This window comes from Ornithorhynchus anatinus, chromosome 3, assembly GCF_004115215.2.
Source record: "Ornithorhynchus anatinus isolate Pmale09 chromosome 3, mOrnAna1.pri.v4, whole genome shotgun sequence".
NCBI classification, from domain to species: Eukaryota; Metazoa; Chordata; class Mammalia; order Monotremata; family Ornithorhynchidae; genus Ornithorhynchus; species Ornithorhynchus anatinus.
The window spans coordinates 65,544,690-65,564,669 of NC_041730.1; the positions used below are offsets into that span (position 1 = coordinate 65,544,690).

The 19,980-nt window shown below is 45.1% G+C and overlaps 1 protein-coding gene across 3 annotated transcripts in view; it reads right to left on the reverse strand.

The window, feature by feature from the left end:
* The window catches only part of MYO5B (myosin VB), a 360,820-nt gene that overhangs the window by 109,956 nt on the left and 230,884 nt on the right, over positions 1 to 19,980 (reverse strand). For all 3 annotated transcript variants that reach the window (XM_039911492.1, XM_029060231.2, XM_029060229.2), the window contains exons 13-16: positions 16,352 to 16,474; positions 16,088 to 16,171; positions 4,824 to 4,976; positions 3,857 to 3,954 (exon numbers count right to left, since the gene is read on the reverse strand). In XM_039911492.1, coding sequence (XP_039767426.1) covers positions 3,857 to 3,954; positions 4,824 to 4,976; positions 16,088 to 16,171; positions 16,352 to 16,474 — 458 coding nt within the window. The remainder of the gene's footprint in view (positions 1 to 3,856; positions 3,955 to 4,823; positions 4,977 to 16,087; positions 16,172 to 16,351; positions 16,475 to 19,980) is intronic.

Genomic DNA, 19,980 nt, shown 5'->3' on the forward strand with positions numbered 1-19,980 from the left:
CTCCCTTTTACTTATACTGTGATCCCCAAGTGGGACAGGGTCTTTATCCAACCTGATTATCCTGCAACTCGGACATGGCACATAGCAAGCGCTTTACAATACCTTAAAAAAAAGAGGACGCTAATCTCTGAAAAGTACATTGGGGTCAAGAGAGGATGTTGTTTAGCAAGGGGTGGGGGGCAGACGCGTGGGTGCATTTGAAGGTGGAGGAGAAGGAGCTGTCAGAGGGTGAGTGTTAGAAGCTGGAAGTCATGGAGGGAAGAAGAATGGATGCAAGGGATTTTATAAGGTGTGAAATGATGGGGACATTGGTGCTGGTGAAGGGGGTAGATTGTCTATGCAGGCAGGAGAACTGCCAGCAAAGCTAGCTTGGAGTTAAACATGGGCTTTATTCTTTCCTTCCTCCATGCTGGGAATTTACAGAGCAGAGTTTACTTTCAACCCCAGGTATCTGCAAGATTGATGTTGACTCAGGACTAAAGCCCGGTAGGACATGGGGCAGGCTGCTGGCTCATTTGCATGGAGGGAAATGAATTCTTTATTAACTACAGCAAACAGAAAGGATTACTGGTCAGAGGCTAACTACCCTCCACCATTACTCACATTCCGACAGAACCACTCGCTCCGGCAGGTTGTTCTAACCAGAACTGTTTGGAATCCTTGTTTGGATTGCCCCTATCGAATTATCAATGTCCAAAGAGTCATATTCTAATTAGCCTCATTAAAGAAGCCTGCAGGGACCTGTTCTGCTGACCAACCAATGTTGCTTATAACTCCGGGTGTCACCCTCTCTAAGGAAAAGAATAGGGCTGGGAAAAAGGAGGATTTACCTAGCTGAAGTGACTACTGCAAGGAAACAGCACTTTTTGTTAGAAAAAGTAAGGGGTCCCCAATCAGTGTTGCTTAGAGTACCAGGTTTCACCGTCTCTAAGGGAGCAAGATAGGGTCACTAGGTATAAAAAGGGTAAAAAGCACACAAGATCACCAGGCATAAGCAGGGTTAAAAGCACCATGGGTATATCTAGCTGGGATGCCATGAGACTTAGACAAAGCTGTAGAACCTGGAGCTCCCAGACATTAAATGCTCAAACCTCAGAGGCTTTGTCTTCTATAAATGGATTTGGACACTGTCCTTGGCTTAGAACGACCCAAAATGACTGTTTTGGGTCAACTACTTTTTGGGATGGTTGGTGAGCACTGTTTAAAAAGCACCATTAAAGAGAGAGAGTTAGGCTGATGAGATCCGTTAGGGTAATGGAATCACACACATGGGAATACAGATTCACACTGCTTGAAATTCGATTCCTGGTTCTTGTGTGCCACCTTTTAAACAGAGTCACTCTCTTATTTACGTGTCCTCATTCCTCCAAAGGCATGTTATGGAAGAGGAAGGAAAAGAATAGGGCTGGGAAAAAGGAGGATTTACTTAGCTGAAATGACTACCGCGAGGAAACAGCACTCTTTGTTAGAAAAAGTAAGGGGTCCCCAATCAGTGTTGCTTAATAATTTTGGTATTTGTTAAGCGCTTACTACGTGCAGAGCACTGTTCTAAGCGGTGGGGGAGATACAGGGTAATCAGGTGGTCCCACGTGAGGCTCACAGTCTTCATCCCCATTTTACAGATGAGGTAACTGAGGCCCAGTGAAGTGACTTGCCCACAGTCACACAGCTGACCAGTGGCAGAGCCGGGAGTCGAACCCATAGAATACCAGGTTTCACCCTAAGGCAGCACATAGGGTCACTAGGTATAAAAAGGGTAAAAAGCACCTGGGGTGTGCCCAAATGGGATTCCCTGAGGCAAAGAAGGGGTGTAGGCACTGGAACTCCTAACCATTACATGTTCAATCTCAGCAGCTTTGTCTTACAGCAGAAGAGCCTTCTAGAGAGAAGAGTATACATCCTGATGCTTGGGATTAGCATCATCATCTCTGCCCAAACATGAATCTGCCAGATCCCGAGGATCCTGGAGAACGTTTATATTTCCATGCATCGACGTCCTCTCCGACAGAACTGTGCATGTGGGCTGGGCTGGTCAGAAGGACTTTTTCCCCACAGCCTCAGTGACTGAGCCAAGTGGGGAAAGGGCAACTCTCTCATCTTCCCTCCCCTTGCTGTAAAGTTCCTTTCTGACACTGCATCTCCACACTTGAACTCTGCACTCCTGGAAGAAGCAGAGAGCTGGGGGCCTGGCTCATCGACTGGGTGGGAGCAGTGGACAGAATTCGGGCCTGGGAGTCAGAAGGCCCCGGGTTCTAATCCCAGCTCTGCCATATGTCTGCTGTGTGACCTTGGGCAAGTTGCTTAAATTTTCTGTGTCTCAGTTACTTCATCTGTAAAATGGGGTGAAGAGTGTGAGCCCCACGTGGGACAGGGATTATGTCCAACCTGATTAACTTTTATCTATCCCAGCACTTAGAATAGTGTTCAGCACATAGTAAGTGCTTAATAAGTACCATAGTGATTATTATTATTATGTTGGCAGCTATTTTCTCAGGCTGAGTTCAGAGCCCACTAAAGGTCTTTACCCCTATCCCCACCTCATGGTTAGTGTTCAAATGTAATTCCTTTTTTTTTCTGCTGAACTGTGCATTTTCTGCTGAAGATGACGACTGCTGAGTACAGTGGGAGAAGTCACCTGGTTTCAGAACTTGGCACTGTATCACAAGTCACAATCTGCTTAATTGATTTCCTGGGCAGTGAAGGCAAGTTTCCCCTCCTTCTTCCTCTTCAACCTCCACCTTCCAGCAAAAGAAGCTCATGGTCTCTGGCACTCCACGCCCCAGAGGCTTTACACCAGGAAGCCAGGTGGAACCTTTCAACCAGAGAGGTCGGAAAGAAGGGCACTTGACAAAAAGGAATCCCTGAGGTAATTACCTCAGTGATGGGGAAACAATTGATCACTGAGGCTAAGCACTCTAGGGATCCAGAATGGGTCAAATAGTGAAGTAATAAGGCAGTCACTTCTCCAGCAGAAGCTGGAGGAAGAGGGAAGACCCCTGAGAGACAAGGAGCTTGCTTGTGCCTTCCGGGACATTTTCGTAATGCTTCCCTCACTATCTGCTGATTATGACGTTGGGAAAGTCACTTTACATCTCTGTGCCTCAGTATCCTCAGTTGTAAAAAGGGGATTAAATATCTGTTCTCCCTCCTACTTAGATTGTGAGCCCCATGTGGGGAAGACATGGTGTTCAACCTGATTAACTCTTCCAAGCGCTTACTGCATCGCTCTCCACACAGTAAGCGCTCAATAAATACCACTGAATGAATGAAGCAACTTGTATTAATGGCTGTTTCCTCCTCTATTCTATAAGCTTGTTGTGGGCAGGGAGTGTGTCTAACAACTCTGTCATAATGTAGTTTCCCTAGTGCTTAGTACAGTGCTCTGCACTCAGCAAGGGCTGAATAAATATGATTGATTGCTTGAATATCAACATTCTGCTGTCAAGGCTCCCTGCTTTCACTGAAACTCTGCTAGGGGATCCTTTGCCCCAGGTCCTGGCCAGTGCAGAATTTCCCTCCCCAGAGCTAGCAGCCAGTGGATACCTGGGGTTCATTCAGGGTGAGGGGCAAGACCCAAGTTGATCTAGAAAGCAATCAATGCAGGAACAGAAAAGGTTACCCAGGGGTTACTACAAATGCCAGATAGCTCTGTGGAGTGGCCAACGAGGGCTGGGGCAGCAAGCCAAAAACCAGAGGGCAGAAAGAGTGACCATCTGTCATCCCTTCCACCTCCGGAGGAAGAGAGCGGCTGACATTGCAGCCCTGCTTAAATGACCCTGGGTGACACGCAGGATGGAGGGTGGGGGAGAGGCAGAAGCTCTGCCGGTGGCCTCCATGCTCTGGGCCCAGCACTTACTGGAACGGAAGCTTTTCGTCATTGGGTTTGATGCAGCGTACGTAGTGAGGAGTGGTGGCGTTCAGGGTCTCCATGAGCAAGTACAAAGAGGTGCGGAACTGGAAAAGATAAAAAAAAAATACCATTTTAAAACAGTCCCAAGAAGTGGGATTTTAGATACCTACTGCATTCTGGGTCAGTTGGCTTTTGGAGACCAAAAGGCCATCCCTGACGAACACGATGCGAAAAGGCCCAGGCTGATCTCCAGTATGGGGTCTCACTGACTGTGTGTTTAGTTTCAAAGGAGTCCTTATCCCAAGCATGGCTCCTGGCTGAGAAACCCATGGTCTGGGGGAGCAGTTGACCTCTTTTTTCTTCTCTATGGCTCCTCCCCTCCTCTCAGTGGCTGCGCTTAGATTCCCCTTACCTTCTGGGACTTTCCAATCAATCAGTGGAATTTCTTGAGTGCTTACTGAGTGCACAGCACTGTATTGGCTCTCTCCCTGTGGGTCTACTCCAAATCCCCTCAGGTACAATAGCCACCTCCTTTCCTTATGGGCTCCCTGGTTCTCTGTTTTTCTTCTGCAGATCACACTGTAATGCCCATCTACAGCACGGAGAAGGTTGAGTTCAAAAGCCCAGTAATCCCAAGGCAGTCCATGGCTCCCAAAATTGACTACAACCATGTTTTGTTTTGTTTGGTACTTCCCCCTATCAGGACTGTATTTTAGCATCTATCACCTCAGCCAGACTGTACACTCCTTGAAAGTAGTGAATGCTTCTGCTAACACTGACGATACTCGTTCAAGCACTTAGTACAGCGCTCTTCATAGAATAACCACTCAAAAAAAACCTCCCAACTACCTACTCTAGTATAGGTGCTCACCCATAACTCACTGCTCCAGAAAGCTCAGAGAGGGGCCGAAGCTACTGGGAGAGTAACAAGTCTTAGTTTTTCTTGGGTACTTGGGCCACGAGAGATTCTGACCTGGTGCCCGACAGTCTTCTTGTGTTCTTTGTTGGAAGCTTTCAAGGGAGGCTTGGAAGAGCGGATGCTGATTTTCGAAGGTGCTCCTTTTCCAGCTGAGGAGGTAGGTGCTGAATCTCTCTCATCTTGAAATAAGTCAGCCACCAGTGGGTACTAGAAATGTTAGAAGGTAAGCATGATCACCCGAGCTGAAACCCAGATGTGCAACGGCAGATGCCCCCCTCCCCTGTGGAGCCGTTCGAATGAACCCTGGTGGTCCTGAGGTTTCCAGTCTGCATTTCCCAGGGTCGAGGCGAGAGCTTTAGATAATCCCAAACCCACTCTGCTTTATTATGGTATTTGTAAAGTGCTTACTGGGTATCAAGCACTGTTCTAAGCACTGGGGTAGATACAAGTTAACCAGGATGGACACAGCCTCTGTTCCAAAAGGGTCTCAGTGTCTAAGTTGGAGGGAGATTTAACACCCATTTTACAGGTGAGTAAACTGAGGCACAAAGAAGTGACTTGCCTGAGGTTACACAGCACATTGGCAGAGCTCAAATTAAAATCCAGAACTGCTGACTCCCAGGCCTGCGCTCTTTCCATTAGGCAACACTGCTTCTCGTGGCCTCCTATCACTTTCCCAACCAAATCTTTTCCTACAGCTGCTAACATGGAGCCAAAAAGCTTATTTGCTTTTCTCTTTCCTCTATTCAGTTTCTGATATAGAGTCCTAAAAATAATGAAATGCATACTGAACAGAAACAGATCTTCTCACTGTACACTCACGTTCTGTGGACCACCCTAGGATCTGAGGAACCTCCTTCTGAATCTAATCCGCTGAAGCTCAACTCAAATAACTTGAAGATAGTAGGGTCTGACCCAGAGTATGGAACAAAAAGACTATTCCCTTTTCTGTCATTATCACATCCTTCTCCTGATTTCCAAATCAGATTTTATATTCAGAAGCCAAAAGCTCGGCTGCAACTCACTTAACCATGGAGTGACTAGTGCCTGTTTTCATTGTTGTGCACTGCCTCTTCCCTGTTGAGTTACATGATGGCTTTGAGCAAAATAGAAGAGAGAGGTGCCCAATGTAACACAAACCCTAGCCCTGGCAGTGAAAGTGAAAACCTCATTCTTATTCCAGCCTTGAAGATCCAAGCAAGGATTGCTTCGATGCTTCCCGACTAAGACTCTATCTCCATTTCAGTTGCAGGAAATTTGCTACACTCTTCTGCATTCCAAGGGATCTGAAAACAGTTGTTACTGTTCTCTTTGCTTTTCCAAGCCCATTCCCTCCCCTCCTTGTTCCTCTTTGTACACAGTGTGACAGGGTCACACACATTCACTCTAGGGAGGGGTCAGGCAGTTCCTGGATCCCAGGAGAATAAAGAAAACTTGCAGATGGGTTAAAAAAAAAAAGAATCAAATCGATCGACATGTTCTCTGGTATTTCCTCCATCATGGGTTCAGTTCTGTGAGGGGCTGAAGAGATAAATCTACTTTCCCTGCATTCCAGCTCTATTTAGGACCAATTTCCTGCCTAGTCTGTTCTGGGGTGGGGGGGGGTATTTGGTGGGGGGGGGCAGGGGTGTGTGGTCGTCATTTCTTGGCAGCATACATTGTAGTCCTCAAGGTTTGGAGGCGATTTGATGGATGGAACCCTAAAGCAGGTCTAGCTGCCTCGCCAGACAGGACCATAATCACCTCCATCTCAACAAGGACCTCAGAGTCAGAAGGTCACGGGTTCTTATCCCATCTCTGACACTTGTCTGCTGTGTGGCCTTGGGCAAGTCACTTTTCTTCTCTGTGCCTCAGTTATCTATCTGTAACATGGGGATTGAGACTGTGAGCCCCATGTGGAACAGGGACTGTGTCCAACCCAATTTGCTTGTATCCATCCCAGTGTTTAGTACAGTCCTTGGTACATAGTAAGTGCTTAACAAATACAATTATTAACGGAGTTATCCTGCTGGCCCCTTGGACAGTCTGTGGTCACAATGGCTCTGCAGAGGGTACAGTTCACACAAATGCACATGAGATCAAGGCCCAGCCAAGCCCCAGATGAAGAAAATGCAATTATAACAAAAATTTCTCAGTTCTCTAACACACTTTTCCACTGGCAAATGTCTGATTGTTGTTCTCTAAAAAGTTGAGAATCAATAGCAATTATGGTCCAGTATCCTTAGTAAGCAAATTGTCCTTCCTGGACAATCCTCAGTACATTCATTTCTTTAAAGGAAGATTGCTTTCTTTCTTTCTTTCTTGAACCAGCCATAGCTTAGAAGTACACAGACTACTGGAAATAACCACCTCCATATATGATCTTTTCAGCCAACCCTTCGATTTAAGGAGAGGAAGGCTTGCATTTTCATGATCTGATCGTTCACTGGCAGAGTGAAGCCCTTTATTAAAATGCCCTTCTACACTGCCAATGGCCCGTGGATATTTAGAGGGATTTCCACCCCATTTTTCCACTGACTTTAGTACTCCAAGAAAATGCTTCAGTTGCAGAAATCCACCTATGGATGGGTGTGTGACTAAAAAGGTCAATGTGAGTAACACACTCAGCTGCATTTTGCACGGGCACACACACACCCATATTGTTCTTTTCCGTGATGCTTTTTTTTTGTTGTTCATACAATCTAGCCCTGCCTCCATTGGGCCCTGCATTAAAATCTCTTAGTGATTTTATTCAGCTTTCCCACTTGAGGGGTTCACGTTTTTAGGAGTCGTCGATATACCCCCAATTTTCCATTTTACTTCCTGCTTAAGAAGTTTTTAGTCCCCTGGCTGAAAAAATCTGAAGAGGGTTTTACTGGCATAGACAAATATTCTTTTTCATCCGCACCAGGCTGACCAAGCAAGGACACTTAGGACACTTTCAGTGCAGAGCTAAAAGCACTAGGGGGAGTCATGGACTTCAGCCCTTTCCATATGGTTGAATTGTCCAGCAGTTGTTGGCCAGGCTGAATTTTTGATCTTTTTCATAGTGGATTTTGCCATTGACACCAGCAAATAATTATGGCACTTGTTAAGTGCTTACTGTGTGTCAAACACCATTCTAAGCCCAGAAGTAGATACAAGTTAATCAGGGCAGATCCATTTCCTGTCCCACAAGCAATCACAGTAGATGGGGGAACTGGTATCGAACTTTTTTTTTTAATGGTACTTGGTAATAATAATAATGTTGGTATTTGCTAAGCGCTTACTATGTGCAGAGCACTGTTCTAAGCTCAGGGGTAGATACAGGGTAATCAGGTTGTCCCACGTGAGGCTCACAGTCTTAATCCACACTTTACAGATGAGGTAACTGAGGCACAGAGAAGTTGTGACTTTCCCACAGTCACATAGCTGACAAGTGGCAGAGCTGGGATTCGAACCCATGATCAAGAACTTACTATGTGCCAGGCACTGTACTAACTGCAGGGATAGATAGAAGCTTATCAGGTTGGACACAGTCCATGTCCCACATGAAGATTTCACTATTAATCCCCATTTTACACATCTGGTAACGGAGGCACAGAGAAGTGAAGTGACTTGCCCAAGGTCACACCACAGATATGTGGCAGAGCGAGGATTAGAACCCAGGTCCTCCTGACTCCCGGGCCTGTGCTCTAGCCACCAGGCTACAGAGTCCTGAATGCTGAATGCAGCAAATATGGAATAACTCCAAGCATCCTGTTTCTCAAGGAACTCAGCTGCTGCAAACTATCTACTTTTCAAAAGTACACTGGAGCAAGTGTGAAAAGGCTGAATTCCCTAGTATTGATCTGGGGAAATTAATCAACTCATATTGGCAGGTTGAAATAATGATTGCCTCACTTACTAGGAAAGGGGATAAATATTATCCCCACCATACCCATGAGGGCACCGAAACCCAGAGAAGGCAAGAGATTTACTCTAATAATAATAATGATAGTATTAGTTAAGTGCTTACTATTTGTCAAGCACTGTTCTAAGCACTGGGGTGATTACAAGCTAATCAGGTTGGACATAGACCCTGTCCCATGTGGGGCTAACAGTCTTGATCTCCATTTTACAGAAGAAGAAACTGAGGCACAGAGAAGTTAAGTGACTTGCCCAAGGTCACACAGCAGTCAAGTTCAGCCCCATCAGTCCCAGGAAAGATCCAGGGGCTTGGGGGTTGCTGACCATTCCTGATCTCTCAAAGCTCCATCTAGATTAAAGTCCAGCCCTCTATCAATCAATCCATGGCATTTATTGAGCATTTTCTGGGTGTAGAGCACTGTACTAAGCATTTGGGAGAGTTCAACAGTCATCTTCAGATTACTCTGTAGCATAGCCAGGTTCAGTGCTCTTTCGCATGCTGTTGGTGCCAAGAGTGGGAGGAGCCCTGCATGGCCTTCTGGAAGAAGAAGAATAATGTTGGTATTTGTTAAGCGCTTACTATGTGCAGAGCACTGTTCTAAGTGCTGGGGTAGATACAGGGTCATCAGGTTGTCCCATGTGAGGCTCACAGTTAATGCACATTTTACAGATGAGGTAACTGAGGCACAGAGAAGTGAAGTGACTTGCTCAAGGTCACACAGCAGATAAGTGGCAGAGTCGGAATTCGAACCCACAACCTCTGACTCCCAAGCCCGGGCTCTTTCCACTGAGCCACGCTGAGCAACAATCTGGAGAACTGGTCTTTTTGGCCACGATGCTCCACAGCCTGCCTTGAAAAAGCACCTCTCTGAAGTCAAACTGGTGTTCAAAAGGAGGAGGAATTGCTGCTCAGATTCCTGTAGAAGTGGGTCTTGTCATGGAAGTAAATCAGGAAACTTCCCACAGAGTGCCACTGGGAAGAAAATATCCATCCTACTGAAATTCAGAACTTGTTTAGGAAGGTCATTTAGATCAACAGGGAGAGAAGCATGGGAAAACCAAGCCCTTTCAAGACTGATGCTCGTGCCAAGCTGTAGCCCCAGTCATTACTCCAAGGACAAGTTATTCCCCAGGGTGACAAGGATCTCGGTCACCCAGATCCACCTTGCTCAGTTTACCAATTTGCAGACTGTCCTCCTAATGAAGCTTTTCTGCTGCCTAATGCATCTCACCATCAGCTATGAAGCTGGTTAGTAGCAGGCAAATAAATGCTTTGAAAAGCAAGTAAGTCCTCTGATAGTTTTTAAAAGTCATTTTCTTGAGAGACATTTCTTTACTTCACCACTATTTTTAGATGCCCGGTAGCTGCAAAAGCAATTAGGCACATTATAAGCTCTTGTGCTGTACAGCTCGCTCAGCTAATTGCATTTTAATTAGCATAATACTATTTCACCTCCTCCTTGTGGGAGTCTTTCCGCAAACATCTCTTTTTTCCTAGTAGAGGCGATCACAAACCCCTGAAGAGTTTAGTTATTCACCATGATTGGTTAATTTCTTACCAGTTTACCCAAACAAAAGTAAAAGTGAAATTGATCTGCCACTGATGAGCAAACTATGTTTTAAGAGACAGTAGAGATGCTGAAATGCCCAATTACAGCTGTGCTCACTGAGCAATGGGAACCAAACAACCAATAATAACTGTGGTATTTGTTAAGTACTTACTATGCAACCAAGCATTTTTCTAAGTGCTGGGGTAGATATAAGGTAATCAGGTCGGACACAATCCCTGATCCAAATGGGGCTCACAGTTTTGATCCCCATTTTACAGATGAGGTAACTGAGGCCCAGAGAAGTGAAGTGACTTGCTTAAGGTCATACAACAGAAAAATGTGGCAGAGTCAGGATTAGATCCTACATCCTCTAACTCGCAGGCCCGTGTTCTTTCCACTAGGCCATGCTGCTTCTCGAATCAAGCAATGGGGGCAGGGTCGGAGGGCACGTGTGCCCAGACTCGGCTCCAGGTTAGATTCCAAGGGCAGTGCAGGACCCACACCCCCTGGCTGGACAAGATCTACCACTCCTGCTGTCCACTGACCCACCTCAGCGTTCATCTGCAGGCTCTGGCTGCTGTGGAGACCAAACCTAAATTGCAAATCCTTCCAAATCTGGAGCATATGAGGCTAAATTCTCAGGCAGCAGATGTCTACCCGGCTCCCTCTTTGGTGAAATCGCTCAGGACTTTTTTAAAAAAAAACTGTCTGCACATTCCCAACTTAATGATTTCTATGTGTTCAGTGTTGATTTGTGACAGAAATACTAACAGCAAATCCCGGCTTTCATTAAGTTGAAATGAGACTGCTGACAACATGACTGTTGAGACACCCGTGGGTTCTACAGTTCTAAAAACAAAACAAAAACAATGTTTGTTTTGTCCCAAGTAGATCTAGCCAGCACTTGCCTTTAATGGTGCAGTGACGGAATGGGATGTGAGGCTTGATAACCTCGGGTTCTCACTCCTCTTTACTGATCCCCATCACAGGGAGAGCGGTTCCTAGCTGGCCTATGTTCCAGTGGCCCTGAGTTCAGAAAGTGTGGCTTAGAGGAAAGAGCATGGGCCTGGAAGTCAGAGGACCTGGATTATAATTTCGACTCCACCAAGCGCCTGCTGTGTGACCTTAAACAAGCCTCCGTTCCCTCATCTACAAAACTGATAATTTAATACCTGTTCTCCCTCCTATTTAGACTGAGCCCCATGTGAGACCTGATTATCAATTTTTTTTAGTATTTGTTAAGTGCTATGTGCCAGGTACTGTTCTAAGCATGGGGTAGACTCAAAGTAATCAGGTTGAACATAGTTCCATGTTTCTCATGGGGCTCACAGTCTTAATCCCCATTTTACAGATGAGGTAACAGCATAAAGAAATTAAGTGACTTGCCTAAAGTCACATAGCAGACAAGTAGCAGAGCCAGAATTAGAACCCAGGTCCTTGTGACTCCCAGGCCCCTGCTTTATCCATTAGGCAACACTGCTTCTCCTATCTACCCCAATGCTTAGTACAGTGCTTGGCACAAAGTGAGTGCTTAACACACCTCACATATTATTGAAGTGAAGCAAAGCACTGTTCTAGGTCCTCATTCCCAGGTAATTGAACAAAATGCCACCCCTGACAAATGATCCCTACAGCTAAACCCATTAGAATCAAACCTTGGGTTTCAGGTAACTGCAGCAAGACAAGCAACCTTGTTGCTGGCTCCTATCCAGGCCTGTTTATGCGCTGTCCTGTTCCGTGCCTTCAAACTGGCTGTAATTACTGGAACATCCTGCATGGGTAAACTAAGGGATCCTTCACAGGGTCCCGACCAGGCAAAACACATTCAGGGGTTCAGGGATAAAGCTTGCCTTTCGTAGGCTTTAGGGGAAAACCGTCCCGTGTAAACAGGGGAATGGCCCAGCTAAGCATTTCCCTACAGAAATGCTTATTCCCTGGGATTTTTGGTTTTTTTCCGTGGCATTTAAGCACTTACTATGTGCCAGGCACTTATTCTTAGTGCTGGGGTAGATACGAACTAATCAGGTTGGACATAGTCCATGTGCCTGTGGGGCTCAGTCTTTTTAAAGATGAGGTAACTGAGGCCCAGAGAAATTAAGTGACTTGCCCAAGGTCACACAGCAGACAAGTGGCAGAGCTGGCATCTTCTGACTCCCAGGCCCATGCTCTCTCCAAAAGGTCATGCTGCTTCTCTGCTAGCCTTCTCTACTAGGGTTCACTGTTAACTGGCCCCTTGCGCAGGGTAGTAGCCGGCCCACTCCCAGGCCTCTATCGGAAATGACAACTGTCTAACGCCCGGACCAGTCTCGAGCCCAGAAGAGAAGCAAAGGAAAGGGGAATGGAGCCGCCTTTTTCCAAGCCAAGTGAGATTCAGTACTGGCTCACTGCAAGATGCTGATAACGCTGCCTAAATGACAGGCTAATTTCACTTTGCTGATAGGCTTTAGATAGATGAGATGAGGAGACGGTAAAAACCAACACCAGTCAAAGGGGTTTAGCTCCAAAGAGATGGGCTTGATTCATGGGCTGTCTGGATTCAAGAGTGATCCCTTTAGTAAAAGCACACGCAGGTGAACAAATCACCCAGGGATCAGGGCTTTATCTGGGCACAACTCTGCAGATTGTTTGGTCACAGGGTACCAAGGAAGTAGCTCCAGTCAAAATAAACTCTCCACTGAGCTTTTGTGCTGTGTTTCTATCTCAAGGTTTCCTTTTTTTTAATGGTGTTTTTTTTAAGTGTTTACTATGTGCCAGGCACTGTATTAAGCATTGAGGTAGATTGAAGCTAATCAATAGTCCATGTCCCACATGAAGCTCACAGTTTTAATCTCCATTTTCTAGAAGAGGTAACTGAAGCACAGAGGAGTGAAGAGATTTGCCTAGGGTCACATAGCAAAGTAGTGGAGTGGGATTAGAATCCAGGACATTTTGACTCCCAGGACAGTACTCTACCCACTAGGCTATGCTGCTTCTCATAATTGTTTGCCCCCACCACACAATTTCTTTCCCTGACATTGTTTCCAAGGTGAACACTGACAGCTTCAGGGGTTCCCAATTTAGGAGATTCTCATACCCAGTGGGGAAGGATTGGGTGAGAGTGAGAGACAGGAAAAAAAACCCAACCTGTTATTTAATTTTTAAAATGCTGTAGATTACATTTGGGAGGCATCATCAGTAATGATTAGCACAACTTAGTAAATTCATTTTATGATCATTTTGTGCTGACACCTTTTTCTGCAACTGTGGTAAAATATTTACTTGTTTACAGATTTGAATAATAATAATAGTCCATGTTACTGCTGACCGACTGACTGTAAGCTTCTAGAGAACAGGCTCTCCCTTTGAATGGCACCTGTCACAGAGCCATGCTCTAAATAAAAAGGCTATTAAGGGTCGAATAGGAAATAATTATACTTTAGAATAACCAAGTGATTTAGGGAGGATCCGAATGGCAAATGGGAGCATTTTGACAAGTGCTGTTTACAAGTAGGGCAGAGGATCCACAAAATTGGATAAGATATTGCTGCATTTTCAAAGATTCCAGCTAGTCAATCAATTTAATTTACTGAGTTTTTACCAGGCGCAGAGGGCCTTACTAAGTCTTAGACAAGGTACAATACAGAGTTGTTAAACATGATCCCTACCTACAAGGAGCTTAGAATCCACAGAAGGAGACACACAGTATAGGGGAAATAGTAGAGTATAAGGATAGCTACCTAAATACTGGGGGGCTGAAGGGAACATCAAAGTGCTTAAGGGTTACAGGCTTAAATGCATAGTCACTGCTGGGGGGGGGAGGGAGGATGGGGAAATAAAGGGGCTAGTTGGGGAAGGTCTCTTGGATGAGACATGATTTTAGGAAAATTTTGAAGGAGGGGAGAGTGGTGGACTGTCAGATAGGAATGGGGAGAGAGTTCCAGTCTCAAGGGAGAATGTGGGCAAGGGGTTGTTGGTGGCAGAGATGAAACTGAGGTACAAAGAGTAGGCTGATGTTAGAGGAGCAGAGTGTGTGAGGTAGGATGTAGCAGAAGATCAGCAAAGTTAGGTAGGGGGAAGAGAACTGATTGAGTTCCTTAAAACCAATGGCAAGGAGTTTCTGTTTGATGTGGAAGTGGATGGGCAACAGTTGGAGGTTTTTGAGCAGTAGGGGAATATGGACTGAATAATTTTTAAGAAAAACTATCAGGGCCGTAAAGTATGGTCTATATGGGAGAGAGACAGTAGGCAGGGAGGTTAGTGAGGAAGATGATGCAGTAGTCAAGGTGGGAAATTATAGTTTCTTGGATCACATTGGTAGCAGAGTGGATGGAGAGGAATGGGGGGATTCTAGATATACTGACAGATGAATGTGTCACACAATGTGTGGGTTGAATGACAGAGCCTTATTGATGGCACATCTCCTCCAGGAAGTCTTCCCTGACTGAGCCTTCTTCTCCTCTTCTCCCGCTCTCTTCTGCACCACTCATACTTGCAACTTCATCCTCTCTCCCATACCCAAGGCACATATGTATACATCTGTATATCTGCAATGTATTTATTATCTATTTATATTAATATCCATCTCCCCCTCTAGACTATGAGCTCATTGTGGGCAAAGAATGTGTTTGATACTAAAATGTACTCTCACCCAAGCACCTAGTACAGTGCTTTGCATACAATAAGCGCTCAATAAATATGATTAATAATAATAATCAGGTCAGACATGGCCCTCTCCCCATATGGGGCTCACAGAAAAGTAGGAGGGAGAAAGGAGAGAAGCAGCGTGGCGCAGTGAAAAGAGCACGGGCTTTGGAGTCAGGGCTCATGAGTTCGAATCCCAGCTATGCCACTTGTCAGCTGTGTGACTGTGGGAAAGTCACTTAACTTCTCTGTGCCTCAGTTCCCTCATCTGTAAAATGGGGATTAAGATTGTGAGCCCCACGTGGGACAACGTGATTCCCCTGTGTCTACCCCAGCGCTTAGAACAGTGCTCTGCACATAGTAAGCGCTTAACAAATACCAACATTATTATTATTATTAAAAGGTACTGAATCCCCATTTTACAAATGAGGAAACTGAGCAGGCAAGTGGCAGAGTTGGGATTAGAACCCAGGCCTCTTTGAGATTGATGGGCACAAAGAAGAGGCCCTTGCCATGTTCTCTGACAAAGGCTGGTGGCTGTAATCTCAGGCTTTCTACAATGGGGATGAGGGTGAAAAGTCAAACTGAGGTCACAGGGTCCCACACATCCCTCTGGCCAGTCAGGGAACCCACAGGGACCTGCAGATCCCAGTCCCAAGGCCAGTCAGATCCAAAAATCCTTGGAAAGGGTCATACCAAACCCACCTAGTTTCTTCAGTTCCTGTATCTCAAAAGGGGACATGGTATTAGGTTTCCACGCACACTGCCCACCCCCTCACATCCATACAAGATAATTATGTTGGTATTTCTTAAGTGCTTACTATGTGCAGAGCACTGTTCTAAGCACTGGGGTAGATACAGGGTAATCAGGTTGTCCACGTGAGGCTCACAGTTAATCCCCATTTTACAGATGAGGTAACTGAGGCACAGAGAAGTTGAGTGACTTGCCCACAGTCACACAGCTGACAAGTGACAGAGCCAGGATTCAAATCCATGACCTCTGACTCTCAAGCCCAGGCTCTTTCTACCGAGCCACGAAGGAACAAGGCAGAAATGTGCAGGAAGGGGTTCTGAGGATCCTGGAAGACAGTCCCCAAATGATTATCTAGCACCTTTCCTTTTTACCAATTTTTAGCTTCGGCTCATTTGATGCCCTCAACAGCACCTGGGCAGAGTAATCTCAAAGGGTCTGGTATTTAGGACACTGAAAATAATTTCATTTGTGCAGCAAGGAGATTAGGGAGCTTCCCCTGGATTATGTCCCAAGCCCCCTGCCTTTACCTTGCTGGCCTTCAGAATGTTGATCTGCTCCTCATGCACAGTGTCTCTGTTCTTCTCAAGAAACCCTTCGGAATGGTATTCCACCTGCAGCGCAGAAGGGAGGAACAATGAAACCACTGTTAAAGCCACAGACCAAGCAGTCTTTCTCCCAGTGATATCCCACTGGCATCTAGCTAGCTGGTCCTCCCTTAGATTTCCCCATGCTTGCCAATAAAGAAAGCTCAAGGTTGCTTTGAATAGTTAACCCGGGCAAGGGAGACTCACCTTATCTGCAAAATGAAGGACAATGAAGGAAGTATTGGACATGCGAGGCTTTTGGAAGTGTTGGCTGCTGGCATGGCGATCATACAATTTCTGAGCCCAGTTCTGGTCAGTTCCTTTGGGAACCTGAAAAACAGCCCCACAGATAGCACATTTTCCAATGAGGTGAAGACTGGTTAAAGCCATGAGAAAACTCTCAATAGCACCACTTCTCTAGCAGAGTCGGAGTCTTTGGAATGGATTCATCGGTTCCACATTAGAGACTTGAATCTGGACCCTGACAATTTCAGAACTCTGGAAGAAAACCTGGATCTTTTGACTTCAGAGTTTTCACCAATTTCTGAGCCCTCTGACCTGGGTTCCTTCCAACACTCCCTCAAATGAGAATCAGTTAAGCAACGGGGACCCACACAAGGCAGAGACATGTCCTCCACTTTAGGGGGTGGAAGGATGGGTTAAATTCCCTCTCCTTGGGTCCTTTTGGGAACAGAGTATAAGAGGGTCACGGAATCAGCACAGCTTATTGGATAGAGCACGGGCCTGGGAGTCAGAAGGACCTGGGTTTTAATCCCAGCTCCACCTCTTGTCTGCTGTGTGACCTCAGGCAAGTCACTTAACTTTTCTGTGCCTCAGTCACCTCATCTGTAAAATGGGGATTAATAGTGTGAGCTCCATTTGGGACATGGACTGTGTTCAACCTGATTAGCTTGTATCTACCCTATTGTGCTTATAACAGTGCCTGGCACATAGTAAGTGCTTAACAAATACCATAAAAAAAAAAGCAGAGAGAAGCTAACATGGAACACACAATGATGATACCTGTACTGATGAGACCAGTCTGCTTTCCAGTCGAAGTGAAAATTGATGAAAATACTAATTTTGACATTCATTTGTTAAGAACTTGCTATGCACCAAGCACTGTCCTAAGCACAGAATAGCTACGAATCAGTCAGGTAGGACACAGTCCCTGTCCCAGAAAGGGCTCACAGCCTAGGTAGGAGGGAGATCGGAGATATTTATTCCCCTTTTTAAAGATGTGGAAACTGAGGCACAGAGCAGGCATATGGTCCTTTGATTTCCAGCTCTGTGCTTGTTCCTCTAAACCATGTGTCAAAACTAAGTAGAACGATTCTCTCCAGACAGAATTGTTCCATGTGTATAGAAAATCTGCCCTGCCCCACCATTCCCTATACTTCAATTTTTCAGGATGATTCAATGTCATGAACACAGGCTCAACCTTGGGAGGGATTTCAAGACCCTTTCAAGTGGCCTCCATTCTGGACCCAGAAATTTGATAAAATGAGAACAACTTTATGCCAAGGAAACTGCTCTTGGTTGTTCCAAAGATTTAGCAGAAGCATGAAAATGTCTCCTATTTGTGGTTTGACATTAAAACGACGCATTAAAAATGGGTAATTAATTCTCAGGTTTGCAGTCCTTTCCTCATGCTAGTAGAAGGTTCCAAGTTGAACAAAATGAGCAGTTTGTTATTTGCATATAAAGAATGATCTTTATGTATATCCAAGCAGGCAGTGGTCTTCTCAGCCACAACCACAGGCCTGGCTGCCTTTATCTTTGAACATGAAGGACAGCTATATGGCTATATGGCAAGAATTCTCTACGCAGACTCGTTCAGGTTCTTGGCAGACTTCTTCAATATGTTTTATTCAAATCAAAATACAGTATGCAATAACACAACTCACAGGAACATCTTGGATTTTATACTAGATAGTGATTTTCCCAGTGGAGAAACTCTTTTAGCTGCTTGCTGTGCTCACAAAAAAGCAAATTTTGTCCACAAAGTATACATGACTGCACACTCAAATAAATCAGTGTTCAATTTGGATGCCAACCTTTGTGTCATGGGAGTCTAGACCTTCCTTAATATTGTTAGAGTTTGATATCCCTGATATACATTAATTTGCCTTTAGGCAAGGGAAAAGTTCCTAAAGTGAGATTGGCTTGGAAACTTTTGATTATGAATTGGCTGGTTTAGGTTAATGCCAGTTTTAGCCGGAGGTCCTGGATTTCAAGTCTAGGTGAGCCTGTAGACAAGCTCCCCTTTCCTGGACTGGAGCCATGAGGAGATCATGTTTCGTGTCGAGATCATCATTCTCTGTTTGAGTAGCTTGCCAATTGCTTCTTGAAAGACTGGAATTCCAAAGCAATCTTGCCAATTCTGGTCAATCAATCAATGGAATTTAACAAGTGCTGACTGTGTTCAGAGCACTGTACTAAGTGCTTTGGATAGTACAGAAAAACAGAGTTGGTAGACGGGTTTTCTGTCCACAAGTAGACTACAGTTCATGTGCAACTAGTCCTGTCTAACCTTCCTAAATGAGTCTACTAGCCACCAAGGTCACCAACCTTACTTCCAGGACCATAGAATTTGAACAAATAATAATGATAATGATAATAACGACATTTGTTAAGTACTTACTAAGTGCTAGGCACTGTACTAAATACTGGAGTCGATACAAGATAATCAAGTTGGACAGTCCCACTAGGGATCACAATCTTAATCCCCATTTTACATATGAAGTAACTAAGGGAAAGAGAAGTCAAGTGACTTACCCAAGGTCACACAGCAGACATGCAGTGGAGCCAGGATTAGAAACCAGGCCCTCTGTCTCCCAGGCCACTACACTGGAGTCAGCATGACTCAGTAGATAAAACATAAGCCTGGAAGTAAGGAGACCTGGGTTCTAGTCCCAGTTCCACCACTTACCTGCTTTGCTACTCTAAGCAAGTCATTTATCTTCTCCGTGTCTCAGGTTCTTCATCTGTAAAATGAGGATAAAATACCTTTTCTCCTTCCTCTTAGATTGTGAGACCTTTGAGGGACAGGGACTGTGTCCAAAATGATTTTCTTGTACCTAGTCCAGAATTTAGGACTGTACATAGCTCTTAGTAACTGGTTAACAAATACCAAAATTATTATTATTGTGATGATTATTACCATCTCTGCCCTTAATTTTCGGTAGAGGCTGGGTGATATTCCACTTCAAGACACCTTTCATATAAACTGCAGCATGGATTTTTCCCAGTCATCCCCCTGAAACCTCTATTCTCTCACCTTCCCGCTAACTTGCCGAACACAGAATAAAGTCCCCTAGATGAACAGTCAAGCATAATCAAGGTCACTTGCTTGGCTGTCATCTGACTGAGATGCATGGGCAACCAAGGCTGATGAATTTCTGAGTCTGATTGGAAGAGAGAGATTGACAAGTGACAGGAAAATCTCACTAACTGAACGTCTTTGTCCTTGTTCTTGTGGGCATGTGTGTGTGTGGCCCAAGGGGCCCAGGGAAGTGTCCTGAGAGCCACATAGACAGCAGAGTGGGAGGACAATGCTAAATGAAAAAACCACTTCACCCTGTCGTGGGGCATCAGGGGAGTGATAAAATAAAGACATTATATAGCAGAGCTGTTATCTCTACAAGTAATCAAGGGATTAAAGTGGTAACAGAAAGCCCACCCTATATCTTTATAAGCCTGAGGGAACAGGAATTCTGGAATTTATAGCTAAAAATGTAATGTTTTTTAATCTATCAATACACAGGTTTGCAGAGACTTCCACATATCCCTATCAAGATCTTCAGGTCTTTACCAGGAGGAAGTTCCTAGTTTGG